Source organism: Mauremys mutica, chromosome 12 (genome assembly GCF_020497125.1).
Source record: "Mauremys mutica isolate MM-2020 ecotype Southern chromosome 12, ASM2049712v1, whole genome shotgun sequence".
NCBI lineage: Eukaryota > Metazoa > Chordata > Testudines > Geoemydidae > Mauremys > Mauremys mutica.
In genome coordinates this window covers 58399440-58416206 of record NC_059083.1, presented here as the reverse complement: position 1 = coordinate 58416206, position 16767 = coordinate 58399440, and the positions used below count along the sequence as shown (strand labels likewise).

At 45.2% G+C, this 16767-nt stretch overlaps 1 protein-coding gene across 1 annotated transcript in view; it reads right to left on the bottom strand.

Moving 5' to 3' along the window:
• DNAH9 (dynein axonemal heavy chain 9) overlaps nt 1-16767 on the bottom strand; it is a 385294-nt gene that overhangs the window by 316281 nt on the left and 52246 nt on the right. The window contains exons 15-20 of the mRNA XM_044984418.1: nt 13303-13438; nt 9113-9309; nt 8591-9015; nt 7652-7874; nt 4775-4941; nt 1579-2449 (exon numbers count right to left, since the gene is read on the bottom strand). Coding sequence (XP_044840353.1) covers nt 1579-2449; nt 4775-4941; nt 7652-7874; nt 8591-9015; nt 9113-9309; nt 13303-13438 — 2019 coding nt within the window. The remainder of the gene's footprint in view (nt 1-1578; nt 2450-4774; nt 4942-7651; nt 7875-8590; nt 9016-9112; nt 9310-13302; nt 13439-16767) is intronic.

The window sequence follows — 16767 nt, the reverse complement described above, 5'->3', positions numbered from 1 at the left end:
ACAGCCACCCAGTCAAACACTCATTTCTTTACTGAAAAGACTCCATCGTCTGGCCACAGCCCCACCCCAGCAGCCGGGGCAGGTGCTAGGTAGAGGAATCCCACAGATCAGCCTTGGCACCATTTCATAGAGGCTCCTCCATCCCAATGGCTGGAGCAGACACCATGACCCATTACATTCCCCCCACCCCACCTAGGAAGGGTGCAGATGGATCAGTTAGTGGCTGATCCCTAGTATGGCCCATTTCCTGTGCAGGGGGTTCCTGAGGACCCGACCTCCCCTCAAGTAGGCCCTGGAATCCATCCATGTTTCCCTGGCCACAGAGGCAGGATTTGCCTACTCTGCATAATTAGTGCCATGCACCATGATAGACAACAGACCTCAGGAGACTTTGCTTCCAGCCCAGGATGGTCATTTCCCAGCCTCTGCTGAAGAGTGAAGAGATCTAGTCCCCCATGAGCACTCCCACTTCGCTTACAGAGAAGTTCTCCCCTTAGCAAGGCTCATGTGCTTCTAGTGCACTTCAGCAAAGAATAGATAAAGCCACATTCAAAATCCTGTCCTCACTGAAGTCAACGGTGAACCACAACCAGCCCTGGACTTCAAAGGGGTCAGGATTCCTCCCCAACCACTCGATGAAATGCTCAGAGCTTTCTTTGTAAACAAAACCAAAAGCATTTATTTGCCTTTAATGCTGGTGAAAAGGGCCTGAACAGGGGTTGTCTGCACAGGGCAAGTACAGCAAGCTCCACACAGACATCCCACCCCGGCCAATGTGCTCTCACCTTCGATTGTGGTTTCAAACCCCCGTGTCTGCTGGTAGCTGGTGTAAGTCAGAGCAATGCTCAGGGCTGCTCACGCTTATAACAGGGGACTGGCCCTGCACACAGAAACCAGTCTAGCAGAGTGCAAAGGTGAACTTTACACCCTGACACATTGGCACACACAGAGCTCTAAACTGTCTACACTGGGGGTGTGCAGTTCGGCTGGAACCTGGGGTGGATCCTGGATATTTCCCCATATACCGGATTTACATGAATCAATAATAGGACAGGAAACCAATAGTAATTTGGATTTTCCTCTACAGGCCACCAAAGGAGAGTGAAATCCTGGTATAATTAATTTGTTCTGCTTTTCAGAGAATGAGCAGTGGAATGGCTGGCCCAGCTCTCTGTTAAACACTTTTACAGGGATACTGCCAGGGATGGTTGGCCCACACTTTATATCTGCAAATTCTGCACAATGATCTGTATTTCCTCTGCCAGCACAACCAGGCCAATCCTACGATAAACAATGCCAGCAGCCCTACAATAACAAACTCTGTATATGCTGCGTAGAGGGGAGATCAGTGAGGGCTTTCAGCCTCCTGGGATAACCCAAGAAAGAGACAAAGCACAACCTCCTTTATCCAAATGTCCTGGGGATGCTGAATAAGCCCAGGCAACTGAGGGAATTTCCAGTGTGACAAGTAGCCATCAAAGGATTTGTTGCATTTCATACAGCTTTGGTTGGGATAATGGAGGTTGTCCCACATTCCTTTCTCACTGAGAACATGACCTCTGTCGTTCTGCTGTGTACCTCAGGAAGCTGTGCCCGGATATCTTCTGAGCCAATGAATATGCTCTCCAGGTGAGTCCATGTCCGCTGCACTTCAAACCAGATAGAAATGATTGAGTCTGCTGTGGACAGCTTCTTTTGCCATCCAGATACTTCCTCTAAGAAGAAGGCAATATACTTGGATGTCATCAGATTCTGCAGCTGCACCTGGTTGTCTTCTAAAGTTTCAATGAGCTCCTCGTCAGATTTCAGCAGAGGGATGTTTGTCCGGGGATGCAGTTCATACTGGAATTCCATGCTGCTCCAAGTGCTTTTTAGCTCTTTCAAGACTTTCTCCATGCTCATTTCCTTAACTGCTTTATCCACTATGCCCCGAACCTCGTCCTCAAAGTTATGCAGGTTGAGTGTCATGAGGTCAGCCAGTGTGGTCTCTGCGTCCATGGTGAATATCACACCTGTTGCCTGCATCAACTGGTTCCAGTGCCTTTCCCTGATGGCGGGATTCTGAAGCTCCGCCACAGCCCTCAGAGATGTCAGGATGTTCTTCACCCTGTTGTCCAGCCCAGCGAATGCGTCCCACACCCTCATTTCTTTATCCAGGTTCCGAATATCCTTTGCAAACTTTTTGCATTCAAGGTCCATGTTTTCCACATTAATATCCTTCCATTTCGTGGTCTGCCAGTCATTCATGCTAGATGTCACCACAGAGATCATATCCCAGAGTTCCTTGAGAAGACAAACTTCCTTCCTGCATTGCTTTAGCTGTTTATAATCTGGAACATTGACTTCAAACAAACCAGCTGATTCATAAAGTGAGGCCATGGTTGACTCCATTTGTTTTATCTCAATGTGGTTTGCATCCAGCATTAGGTAAGGATTTTCAGTGTCAAACCTATAAAGCAATTTTCATACTTCATAAGTAAGATTATAAGCACTTCAAATAAAATATAATGCAAAGAGTCTTGTACAAGAGACATATGCTCTAATGGTTATTCCACATTGCAGAACTGATGCCATTTTAAAGTCCCATTTGTATCCTCATTCTCTTCTTCAGAGCATAGTCATCTTTCTGCCTGTAGTCTCTACTAAAATGGAGTTACATGTTAAATAATGGCTAAATGGGAGGTACAATTGTCAGAAACACTGATACTTTTAAAAAGGAAACAAAAAGCCATTTTTTCCTCTTTGTGCCGCAGATTCACACGCTCGCTGTCAGCCCAAGGTACGAGCGAATGGCAAGACAACTCAAAAAGCTAAGTGGCTCACCTACTGAAGGGCCAGTACAGCTGATCTAGTCAATGCAGCTGATTCTTCCCCAACCTCCAGAGAGTGACATTTACAGAAGCTTGCAAGGGAGCCCAGTTCAGTGGGCTAGAGTTATTCCTCTCTCATGTACACGGGGGATTTTATGAACGCATTTTATCACACTGCTACATGAGTGTAAAGTAGTGCACTTTAAAGGAGAGTCACTTTCACTGAGGAGGGAGAACACAGCTCAAAGGGAACTCTCATTCATTTACACAAGGTTTCTAAGAGCATTTCCTTTCATAAGCCTTTGTGTTTCTGGCCAAGCAGGCCTCTGGATATAAAAACCGTACAACTATTGGAAGAATGTTCTTTATTCAATGTTCAGTGCAAGAATCATCAGGAAAAGGTTAAAACAATGCTTGGACCTGGAGCCTGGGAAAGCCTCACTCCAGGTTCAAAGCTGCTCTGCTGGAGACAGGGAGCTGGTCTACGCTACAAAGTTATGCAAGTGGCTAGGGGTGCGATAAATCATCCCGTCAAACAAAATGATGGGGTCTAAATTGGCTTTTATCACTCAAGAAAAAGATCTTGGAGTCATCATGGATAGGTCTCTGAAAACATCTATTCAATGTGCAGCAGCAGTCGGAAAAGCTAACAAAATGTTAGGAACCATTAGGAAAGGGATATATAATAAGACAGAAAATATAATGCCACTATATAAAGCACTTTGAATACTGCATGCAGTTCTGGCTGCTCCATCTCAAAAAGATATATTAGAATTGGAGAAGGGCAACAAAAATGATTATGGGTATGGAACAGCTTCCATATATGGGAGATTAAAAAGACTAGGACTGTTCAGCTTGGAAAACTCTCTGCAGTCAGTGTTGGACTTAACTATCTTGAAAAATTTTGTATCATCTGCAAACTTTGCACTTCACTGTTCACTCCCTTTTCCATATCATTTATGAATACATTGAACAGCATAGGTTTCAATACAGATCCTTGGAGGGACCCCACTGTTTAACTCACTCCTTTCTGAAAACTGACCATTTATTCCTACCCTTTGTCTCCCATCTTTTAACCAGTTACTGATCCATGAGAGGACCTTTCCTCTTATCCCATGACAGTTTATTTTGCTTCAGAGCCTTTGGTGGTCCTGCATCAGTGAAGGGAATGGACTAGATGACCTCTCAAGGTCCCTTTCAACCATACATTTCTATGATTCTATGATACTCTGACACAGCATGACAGTACTGTGTTGTGACATGTCAGCACAACATCAAAACCATTGTGATAAACAGGTTACACTGGTGACACTGGCAACCCCAGGTATTTAACACTGATCATTTGCAAGTCTGTACCTGGAATGCTCTTCCATCCTGCAACTCTCTGATGGCAGCCCTGGACACTGAGTCCTGGGGATGCATGGAATGGTTCTTTGTCCTGGGTTATTGTCTATGCACAATCCTGGAATCATGGGACTAAGAGAAGGGTTTGGCCATTTTAGGGTGCTTATAGTTAGACACATAAAAGACCCAATGTAAAAATGTCAAAAGTGCCTAAGTCAGTTGAAATCCTAAGTCCCACTTTCAAAAGAGACTTAGGCACTCAAACACTTCTTACAACCTGGACCTATCTCCCAGGGAAATCAATGGGAATGAGGCACCCCAAGAGCTTTAAAAATCTGGGCCTTAGACACTTTTGGTCATGCTTAGGCTCTCATGCACCTAAGTCACTTTTGAAAATGGGACTTAGGCACTTTTGAAAATGTTAACTCTACTCTCGCTGAATCCACTCCCTACCCACTACATCGTAGAGGCCCCAGAAAAATGCCATATCAGATATTATACCTGGTCTTTTGACCAATTGGGAAAGATAAGTGGATGTTAGACAATATGCCTAGCAGAGCACAAATGATCTAGTAAGCCCTTTTCTCCCTTATTGCTGTGGTGCTATAATTAGTCTGTACCTGAATGGTGCTTCTTTGCGAAATCTCTCTCTGAATTTCTGCTGTTCCACATCAAAGGCTGCACAGTTCTTGCGAATCACTGTCACTTCATTGGCCTGCAAAGAAGCCACTTGCTGTTTCACAGTTATCGCCAGCTTCTTTATATTGTTCCATTTTTCTGGCAGCTCCTGCAAGCAAGCATTAAATGTTGGCCGACGGTATGTGCCACTTGACATAACATGTATCTGACTTGTTTATGGATAGTCCCATGCTGGAAAAATACCAGATTTTCTCTCTTACACAATCAAGAGGGTTTTGCCATGATATAAAGCGCAAACACATGACTGGGGGTAAAATAGGAAATGAATTTTCAGCTTGGAAGATAAATGAAGATTTTTACCCCTTTTGAAGGTGTAAACCCTCTTCCCTCCTGAAATGTCCTGCCACATTTTCTACACACACCAGAATCCTGTGGAATGTGGACAGCCCAGACAGAGGTGACTCTAAATCTCGCTCCTAGGGTACATGAAGGCTGATGTACAAAAACTCTTGCTCCTAGGGTACAAAAAATACTAATCCTGATTCAAAGTCGAGCTGGCTCTTGTGCATCCCCTGAGAGTGGATGGAAGCAGGAAGATGCGCTCAACAGGTAAGCTGACCTTTTCAACTTAGTTAAAAATGAAGACTGGATGGTTCTATAATAGATGCTGTCCCGTCCCCTCTTAGAACAGAAGAGGGAAAGGTGGTTATAGTCAAAGGACCTGTCTGGAGAGGTTCCTAGGGTAACATTTTCAAACTTGGGTACTTAATGTTACCGTCTAAATAAAAATGGCCCAATTTTCAGAGCTCCCACAAACATCACGGGAAGTTGTGGATGCTCAGAACCTCTGAAGTCCAAGACACTTTCATTTAGGTGCCAAGGAAAGAAGCTTCACAGGGCAGGCTCTTCGTAAGCTGTGTATTTGTCCTGGGAAGGGACTTCCTTTGTCTTTCATTAAAAACTACAGGTCAGAGCCTCTGCCAGCATACGGATCAGTGTTGTGACCTGAGTCGTCCACATATTTCAATTCCTCTCTTCCCTACCAGTGCTCTCAGAAGAGTGGTTTCTTCCCCTAGACCATTCACAGTCTGTAACAAAAGAAACTTTTCAGCTTGTTTTTGTGGCTGTTCACTTGGGTCAGAAGAGTAACTGAAAGTCGCCAGTGCTTGCCAGGAGAGAAAAAAATGTCTGGGATGAAACTCAACACATTCAGAGGTTGCATTCAGTTTGGATAGTTACCCAGACCTTCCAAATGGGAAAAACTCCTGGCAACTGGCTTGCCCACCACAGCAGTCCCAAAGCTTCCTACTTTCAGCTCTGAGAGAATCCTTGAAGAGTTCCATCTCTTATGAGGATACTTCGCTCTTTCCACTTCCTTTCCCAACTGAAACCACAAGGGGGGAAGTAGCAAGAAAAAGGCAAAATTCAAGCAGAGCTTCAGCCCACTTCTTACTTTATCAGAAACAGCTGTCTGCCCTCTCCTTCAGTTAGACTCTATCCATTTATATGGACTGTTCATGCATCAAAAAGCATAAGATCTAGGTTCCTCAAGACAGCAGAAGAGAGCATTATATAAAGGATCTTATTTGCCTCTATTTCTCTTGCTGTATGTGGAAATAAAGATACTGACTGGATCTCTATGTAACTGCATGGAGCTGATAAGTTGCTGGACAGAAAAAATGCTTCCCCAGTTCTACTCCTAAGGATAGCCTTGGTGTTTTAACTCCCCTGCAACAAATTTCGTTGCTCAAATTTACTTACAAAATCAGAAGCGCTAAAATCCAAGGAATTCCCAAGGTAAGGCAACTGTCACACCCAACAAAACTCCACCTATAATGCTTAACTGAAATCCTCCTTCCACAAAGGCACATTATGAGGAAGGTCGGCTTTAACCTAAAAACCTGCACTGGGGCCCCAGGAATATTAACAACTGGACTTTGTAATATGCCTCTGATTTTGTATTTTTTCCATTTTAACAGGATCTAAAATATTTCTCATGCCCCCATTACCCTGGTAACTGAGCACCTCACACCTCAATGTACTTCGCCTCACAACATCCCTGTGAGGTATGGAAGGATGACACAGAGGGAACTGAGGCCCAGAGACTAAGGGCCAGACTTTTAAAGGTATTTAGGCATCAAAAGATGCAGCTCAGTGCCTAGTGAGATTTTCAAAAGCACCCGCTGCCTAATGCCAAGGTCTTTTGCCCAAGGTCACACAGGAATCGTGTGGCAGAGGTAGGAATTGAATGCCAGTTTCCTGACTCTTAGGCTAGTTCCCTAAACAAGGGACTACCCTTTGTAACAAGAACATAAGAATCGCCACACTGGGTCAGACCAATGGTCCATCCAGCCCAATACCCCATCTTCCGATGGTGGTGAATGCCAGATGCTTCAGAGGAAATGAACTGACCGAGGCAATTACTGAGTGACCCATCCCATGTTGTCCAGTCCCAGTATCTGACAGTCAGAGGCTTAGGGACACCCAGCACATGAGGTTGCATCCAAGCACTAACACCCTAAACACTCCATAAAGTAATTAACAGATCTAGCTGAACACGTGTTCTGTTCTTACAGAGCGTGTGCTGTCCATCTGGGGAGGGGCACTGCATCGTTCACACATAACAATGGGCTAAATCTCTGCTGTAATTGACAATCTTGATGTAGCTTTATTCAAGGAGTTGTGATGGAACATCCACAATAGATGTTCAGCCACTCGGCTATCAAAATAATCTGCCCACTGAGGCCTATTGATTACTGAGCCCGGGTACTTAACATTAGTTAATATACACTGATCACTTTCTTTTTAGGTGTCTAATATATTGCGGTTTTGTGTATTGGTCATAAGTTTTCACCAACCTCTAGTTGCTTATACACTTCATCTGTAAGTTCTTGCTCATATATCTTCAGTAGCTCAATTGTTTGCTTCAAGGGTTCAAACATCTCATCCGTGCTGCTCTGTCTTTCTTTAACAGCCATAAGCTGACCCATAATCGCCACCAAACCATCATAATCTCCTTTTTCAACCTCTTTGTTCAAACCTCTATCAGCAATTTTTATAAATTCTTCAAGATCAGCCAAGCTAAATAATACAAAACAGGAAAACACACAGTGAGAGCAGTTTTTATAAAACGGTTACTCACCTTCTCGTAACTGTTGTTCAAGATGTGTTGTTCCCGTCCATTCTAACCAGGTGTGCACATGCTGCATGCACGACAGCCAGAAGATTTTCCCCCTAGCAGTATCCATAGGATCGGCCTGGGTGCCCCCTAGAATCGTGCCTTCATAGCGCCCAATATAGGACCCTGCCGACCCAACCTGCCTCCCCTCCCCACACACACAGTTCCTTCTTGATGGATACTCCAACAGAGGGGTAGGAGAGCGGGTATTGGAATTGACATGAACAACACAACTCAAAAAACAACAGTTACAAGAAGGTGAGTAACTGTTTTTTCTTCTTTGAGTGCTTGTTCATGTCAATTCCAGTCAGGTGAATCACAAGCCCAAGTTCAGGAGGCAGGGTCGGAGTTGTCCTCTGATTGGAGTACCGCTCTACCAAAGGCCATGTCGTCTCTGGCCTGCTATGTAATCGCATAATGTGCGGTGAGAGTGTGTATGGAGGACCATGTCACTGCCCTGCCTGTGCCCTGGTGGAGTGCGCAGTGATCGGAGGGGCGGGCACTCCTGCCAGGTTATAGCACTCTCGGATGAGGTGGACAGAGAAAACAAATCCCACATTGCTCAGTGTAACCACCTGGATGGAGCCCAATGGAGATGGGGCAGACAAGCCTTTGTTACCTGTGTGTCACACGATCAATGAGGTGCTGTTTAAACATCAGGCTCCACCGTTTGATGACATTCAGCAGGGATGCTTTGAAGGGCCGAGCATCGATTTTCATCCAACTGTCAAAGATGTTCACTGGTTCCAGGCGGTTGACTTCATCATAGATTCTCTCGTAGGAGTCAATTTGCTCCCTGAACTGCTGTAACGTAGGTGGGCTCTCTGGGACTCCACTGTCCGCATGGGCTTCAATTTCTGCTGCAGTCAGGACGTGCCCATACAACAGGAACTGGCGTATGAATTCCTTCCTGTCATCCCCATAGAGGTAAGAGTAGTGGTCAAAGGAGTTGCGGTAATCACTGCAGGTTGACATCGTGTTCTGCACACGCTCCAGGAGGCTGTGGCGCATGTCAGCTAAGTCACCCATGTCCTCCATATCAGCCTGGGAAATGACAGAGAGGCTTTGTGAGTGGATGCTGATCCAGCGCACACTTTCCACATTACTGCGCAATAGGAGAACATGCACTGGGGCAAGAGACCTGATAGTGAGGGAAAACACTGTGCTCAGCCAGCCTGGGCACCAGGGACGAGATCCGGTAGATGTCATTGAGGAGTCCTTCGACCATGTCATAGAAGCCGTCGTTAGCACCAGGATCCAGCGAGGGATGGAATACCAAATCAGGGATCACCAGATCCAGCCGCACCTCAAACAGGGGAGCCAGGGCTGCCTTGGAATCTGACAGAGAGCAAAAGAGATGATGGGGTCTGGGCTTGGGTAAGACAAGAAGTGACTCTACTCCATCACCACGCCCCTCACCCAAGGGACACTAGAGCTGAATGAACAATTGATTTGTCAGTTCTGTGACCAAACAGAAAAATCTGAAAGAATTTTCAATTTGGATTGAGTCAAAACAGAAATTTCCATTTTCTTGCTAAAATGAAAAACCACATAACATATCCCATTTTGGGTCAAACAAAACATTTAAACTGACAAACGAGCTATTTTTCTTTTTTTTTAAATTAATCTAGGCTGATACTTTTAACAAAAAAATCATTTTTCTCACATGAAACAATTTGCCAAATCCAGCCTGTGTTTCACAAATCATTTTGGTTGACCTGAACCTGTGTTGTTCAGTGGATAAACTATTAGTCTGAACAATTTTGCCCAGTCCTGCGGGACGCACACAGTGAGGAGCAGCCATTCCATCCACATGGGATGATTTGCAGGACTGGAATGTTAGAATCTCTGCTTATAACCTGTTCAGAAAGGGAAGAGTGAGCACAAGAGATGCGGGGGGCGGGGGGAATGCTACATTACAGACCATTACCTGGTTTAGAGTCATTGACAACTCAGAACCACAGGCTCTTGAGTGCGTATTGATCTATATACCAAACCCCAGGAGGAGACACTGGTAGGAGTCTTTACAGACCAACCAATCATGCCAGAGAACAGAATGAGTCACTTCTGAAACATCTGTCTGGAATGGGTGGAAAGAAACATCATGTTGTCAGGTATGTGACAAACCCCACACCAGATAGGGTTCAAGAGCAACCCCGGGTCCAACAGTGGCCAATGCCAGGTGCCCCAGAGGGAATGAACAGAACAGGTAATCATCAGGTGATCCATCTCCTGTTGCCAACTCTCAGCTTCTGGCAAACAGAGGCTAGGGACACCATCTCTGCCCATCCTGGCTATTAGCCACTGATGAACCTGTCCTCCAGGAACTTATCTAGTTCTTTTTTGAACCCTATTAGTGTCTTGGCCTTCACAACACCCTCTGGCAAAGAGTTCCACAGGTTGACTGTGCGTTGTGTGAAGAAATACTTATTTTGGTTTGCTTTAAACCTGTTGCCTATTAATTTCATTTGGTGACCTCTAGTTCTTGTGTTATGAGCAGTGGAGGGTTGCTGCGGAAGGACAGCACACAGGCTGCTCCTATGAGGGGCAAGAAATCTGCCTCAGACCAGTGATTGTATGGGGACTGTGGCCTGCTGGAGCCCTTGAGAAGAGGGTAGCCCTGGACTGGGTGGTTCTTACAGAAGAGCCTAGGCACCAGTTGCTAAGCAGGAGGACAGGCCGTCATAGCTGGGAGCCTGCCTGCATGGAAGGGGCATAAAGCAGAGCCCAGCTGGACTGAGGATTCTTTTGCTCAGTGCATTTTTTGGATTTGGACTCAGGGACTCTGTAACCTCAGAAGGGATTAGATACATTCAAGGGGCTGGGCTCTCTGGGACTGAGTAGGCTGATGATTGTTGTGGGGAAACTGAGGCAGATCTGCCACATCACCACATCCAACCACAAAGGGATGCACTGGAACAGCACTTCTGTGCCAGGGAACTTCAGTTGGGGAGATATATGATGATGGTCTCTTGCAGCCAGTAGTAAAACATCACTGGAGTTTCTACACAAAAAGTATTGATCCCAACATGAAGTAACTCTATTTTGAATATCGTTATAAAGGATCAAGATAAATGAATCACTGAACTGGAAGTTGGTGGTTTCCCAAGGACCAGTGATCATGACCTGATTACATGCATTATGGGCAAACAGAGGACAGTTCCAACCAGTAAAATGAATAGCTGATGCTTCAAAACACCTAATTTCCCCATGCTGAGATAATTTAGAAGTGAAACTGACTGGAAGAAAACAGTTAGACAGAAACATGTGAATGAAAATTGGGCATTCTTAAAAAAAGAGTTTATTAGGTTCCACAATCAAGAAAAGTTTCACAAAACTGTGGCTAACAGCCCATCCTCTCCAGTGATGAATTGACGATGGCAGCAATTATTAATAAAAAAGCAACAAATAAATATAAAAAAGCAAATATACAGCAATTAGTATAAATTACAAGTTATGAAGTGTAGAATATTGATAAGGGAAACTAAAGACATCAGGGAAAAAATCCATGGCTGGAAACACCAAGAACAAAAAGGAGGTTTTTAAATAAGTATATCAGGAACAAAAGAAATTCTAACAATGGCATAGACTCATTACTAGAAGGTGATGGCAAAATTATTAATGATGCAGAAAAGGCAGAAGTGTTTGTTCTGTACTTGGAAAAAAGCAGGATGATGTACTCATATCAAATGAGGATGATGAAGAATTTACCAGCCAATTAGTAACTAAGGAGGATGTTAAGAAAGAGTTCATGCAATCTTTGGATGTATAAACAGGGCAGTAGCACGTAGGAGTAGGAAGATGATTTTTACTTCTTCATACGGTGCCGTATGAAGAAGTAAAAATCATCTTCCTACTCCCGGGAAGGAAATACCGGGTGCTTAAGGGCTCTTTAATCAGTCGGAGAAAGGCAAAACACGCGCCAATGGCTGGAAGCAGAAGCCAGACAAAGTCCAGTTAGAAATATGGCACTTTATTTTAACCGTAAAGGTGATTAACCATTGGAACAAACCGCCCAGGGGAGTGGTGGATTCTCCATCTCTTCAGATCCAGGCTGTAAGAGATGCTTTAGCCAAACACAAGTTACTGGGCTCAATATAGGGTGATTGGGTGAAATATAATGGCCTGTATTATGCAGGAGGTTAGAAAAGATGATCTAATGGTCCCTTATTAATCACAGAGAGGAAAGTACCTGGCATGGCAAATCTGTGAAGAGATGAACAGAATTCACCATATGTTCATAGCAGGCAGAAGAAATACACTTTACTTGTGTCATCTCTTTATTTTAACCGTAAAGGTGATTAACCATTGGAACAAACCGCCCAGGGGAGTGGTGGATTCTCCATCTCTTCAGATCCAGGCTGTAAGAGATGCTTTAGACTGGTCTCTTATTCCATTTGACCAGTCACAAATTGGGCCCTTGAGCCACTCCTGGATGTGAAAGAGGGTGTCAAGCAGTGCCTGGGTCCTTTGCAGATGGGAGAGAGGCTCTAACTGGTGCCAGCACCACTCAGCAGAGCTGGGATCAGGACTCTAAATTACATTGTCCATCATCTCGTTAATATTTGGTGTGGTGCTCTCCACCCCCAGCCTGTTAGCACTGATCTGCTCCACAGATTTACCTGCCTCCACTCAGCTTATGTGAGGGCTCCATACGTTATTGGGCTTCTCAAACACTTGCTGTGACTAGCCAGCCCATGGTGATGCCAGTGGTACACTGTAAGCACAGAGGCAGACAGAAAAAGAGCATCTACTGGCTTCCAGGGAGAGTGTGGAACAGAAATCAGGCAACACAGTGCTATTACTCTTCCTCCCTCTGTGCTGTGTTCCTCCAGATGTGAGCCATAGCCCGGTCATGCCTGGGTCTCTTAGGGTCACAAAGGATATGCTACACTGCAATTAAACATCTGCAGCTGGCCCATGCCAGCTGCTCGGGCTGAATGCCAAGCCTGAATAGCTATACAGCAATCTTATAGTCCCACAGCCTGAGCCCTGCGAGCCTGAGTCACTGACATGGGCCAGCCGCAGGTGTTATGTGGCAATGTCGGCATACCTGTAGCTAACAGAAACCACGTACATGTGACGACTCTCAATGCAGCCTGGAGTCATTCCCAGGAGCTCTGACAGGGCAGCTCAGCACACAATGACGCCTGCTCTTGCTGCACAGCAAAACTGCACTCCTTGTCCAGCTGCCTCCCTCCTGCCCAGACACAAACACCTCCTAGCCATGGACAGCAGGTCAGGACATTCCGGCTACGCACAAGCAATGGAAACCTCGCTGAGAGCAGAGAGGGGAAACCAGCCTGGCCTGAGAAAGGACAGCTCCGTTACCTGTGTTTTCCAGGAGGTATTTGAGGGAGCACTCAATAGCATTAAAGAATCCATCCAAGATCATTTCATCCGCATAATCAACGTACGCTTTCCAAACTTCGGAGGTGGGGTCTGCGGCGAACAGACTCAGGTTTTCCTGAAAAAAAAATGGAAGTCACCATCAAACACAGCCAGACTGAATTCGTCTCATGGTAGAATGACCCACTGGACCATTATTAAAACTGATACAAATTAATACAGCGAGATTAAGCAGGCTGATAGTGTTTAGAAAGCTAGAGAGCAGATAGGAAGGATGGTCTAGCAGTGAAGGTGCTAACCTGGCATACAGGACCCTGGGTTCTGTTCCCTCCTCTAATATAAGACTTTTGTGTGACCTTGAATAAATCATTTAGTCTCTCTGGACCGGAGTTCCCATCTGCATGATGGGGCTAATAGCACTGCCCTGCCTCACAGGGATGATTCAGATTGCTCTGTCTGACTGCACTGTCACACCCCACCCCACCCCGACACACCTTGCAGGATCCCTGGGTCCTACACACGCCTATCACAACATGTTCCAGTGCATTGCATGCCCCAATAACAACTATATGGGTGAAGTCAGACAATCACTCTACTGTCAAATGAACTCACACAGAAAAATGATAAAAGACAAAAACACCATGTCACCCATGGGCGAACACATTTCACAAAATGATCACTCTATACCTGACCTCTCAGTCCTCATCCTTACAGGAAACTTGAACAGCATCTTCAAAAGCTGAGCCTCCTTTGCTAGATAGTAAGAATCATGCTCTTCATAAAGACACTGAATTTATGGTTTATTAAAACAATGTGTAACCCCCTAACTCCCCTTTTTTGTCCTATGACTGCAGAGGTGTTAATGGGCCAATTCACCTTGAATGGTCTCTTAGAAAATGTGCTAACTACTTATGGGAAGCAATCTGTTCCACCATTTATTTAGCTAGGACACTAGTACCTTTCCCAGAGCTAAAGAAGAGCTCTGTGTAACTTGCAAGGTTGTACTTGTGGCACCTTAAAGACTAACAAATTTATTTTAGCATGAGCTTTCGTGAGCTGCAGCTCACTCACTTCTTCGGATGCATGCAGCTGCAGCTCACAAAAGCTCATGCTAAAATAAATTTGTTAGACTTTAAGGTGCCACAAGTACTCCTGTTCTTTTTGCGGATACAGACTAACACGGCTGCTACTCTGAAACTTGCAAGGTTGTCTCTCTCATCAACAGAAGTTGGTCCTATAAAAGATATTACCTCACCCACTGTCTCTCTAACCCTGCGGTTCTCAAACTATGGGTCAGGATCCTATTTTAATGGGGTCACCACAGCTGGTGTTAGACTTGCTGGAGCCTGGGGCTGAAGCTGAAGCCTGAGCCTCACCGCCCGGGGCAGTCAGGCTCAGGCGTGCTCAGGCTTCGGTCCCCCCTCATATAGTAGTAGTTGTTGTCAGAAGGGGTTGCGGTGCAAGTCTGAGAACCCCTGACCAAAGACACAGTGCTGCATTTGCTACAGAGGGAAATAAGGGAAGCTAAAATCGACACAGGTGACTTCCAGTAGAATTACTCAGGGGAAGGGCCCTTTGTTTCATGTTTTCTATTTTACTGCCATATCACGCTCTGTGCCTTCTTCTCCATGTTATTAGTGCCTTGATTTTAATGCTGCCGCTTTTGAATCTGCAACAGATTTATGAGCAGTGAAGAATATTTCAGCCAATATAAAGACTCCTAGCAAACATCCAAAGGAGGATCATAGGGATGCAGGCACATTAGAGGAATTCCTTGCCACAGGCTCAGTGTTCCGATGGGGAGGTGATGAAAAGAGAGGGGCTTAGCACTGAGAACTTCTCTTACGCATTTATATACCTGAACTGGGCCCACATCATAGAATCGTAGGACTGGAAGGAACCTTGAGAGGTCATCTAGTCCAGTCCCCTGCACTCAAGGCAGGATTAAGTAGTATCTAGACCATTCCTGACGGGTGTGTCTCTAACCTGCTCTTAAAAACCTCCACTGATGCAGATTCCACAACCTCCCTAGGCAATTTATTCCAGTGCTTAACCACCCTGAAGGTCAGGAAGTTTTTCCTAATGTCCAACCTAAACTGCCAGTGCTGCAAGTTAAGTCCACTGCTGCTTGTCCTATCCTCAGAGGTTAAGGAGAACAATTTTTCTCCTCCCTCCTTATAACAAACTTTTTTGTACTTGAAAACTGTCCGCTCTCAGTCTTCTCTTCTCCAGACTAAACAAATCCAATTTTTTTCAATCTTCCCTCACAGAACATATTTTCTAGACCTTTAATTATTTTTGTTGCTCTTCTCTGGATATTCTCCAATTTCTCTACATCTTTCCTGAAAGGTGATGCCCAGAACTGGACACAATACTCCAGTTGAGGTCTAATTTGTGAGGAGTAGAGTGGAAGAATTACTTCTTGTGTCTTGCTTCCAACACGCCTGCTAATACATCCCAGAATGATGTTTGCTTTTTTTGCAAGTGTTACACTGTTGACTCATATTTAGCTTGTGATCCACTATGACAGCCAGATCCCTTTCCACAGTACTCCTTCCTAGGCAGTCATTTCCCATTTTGTATGTGTGCATCTGATTGTTGCTTCCTAAGTGGAGTACTTTGCATTTGTCCTTATTAGAGTTGCTAAGTGTCTAGTTTTTGACCGGAACACCCAGTCAAAAAGGGACCCTGGCAGCTCCGGTCAGCTCCAGAGTGGAACTCCAAGCGATTCCCAGAAGCAGCAGCATATCCCCCACTCCAGCTCCTAGGCACAAGGGCAGCCAGGAAGCTCTGCGCACTGTCCCCAGCACCGGCTCTGCAACTCCTATTGACCGGGAACTGTGGCCAATGGGAGCTACGGAGGCAGTGCCTGTGGATGGGGCAACGTGCCAAGCCACCTGGCCATGCCTCCACCTAGGAGGCAGAGGGGGGGACATGCTGCCACTTCCAGGAGCTGCCTAAGGTAAGCACTGCCCAGAGCCTGCACCCCTCAAGTCTCCTCCTAGCATTTTAACCAATGGACTAAAACCACAATGTAGGCAACCTCCTCTGGTCAAAGGAGCAGAGACTATTCTGGTTCTGGGAACTGCAATTACAAATTCTAGGGAAGTAATTCAAAATGTGCAAGTCAAACAGTTGATTAAACAGCTCAACAGCACTACATAGAGATTCGGAGTAACAGAAAATATAACATTTAGAAAAGCAGAACAAAGACTTTGGACTGTCTTTCAGCAGACTTGCCAGAAGGAGTGGGGGCTGTTCCACTTGCATTAATTTAGTAGTTAAATCTGAGTCGATTTGACACTTGAAATGCGAGCCTCCTCCCTGAGCCATAAAATCATTTAAAGTGCCTGCTCTGAAATCTAATCACCAGGTGCCAACAGAATTTCTGACCTCAGAACAAACTCTGCTTATTGTATGTTTATTGTTACTGCTTTTAATGCTTGG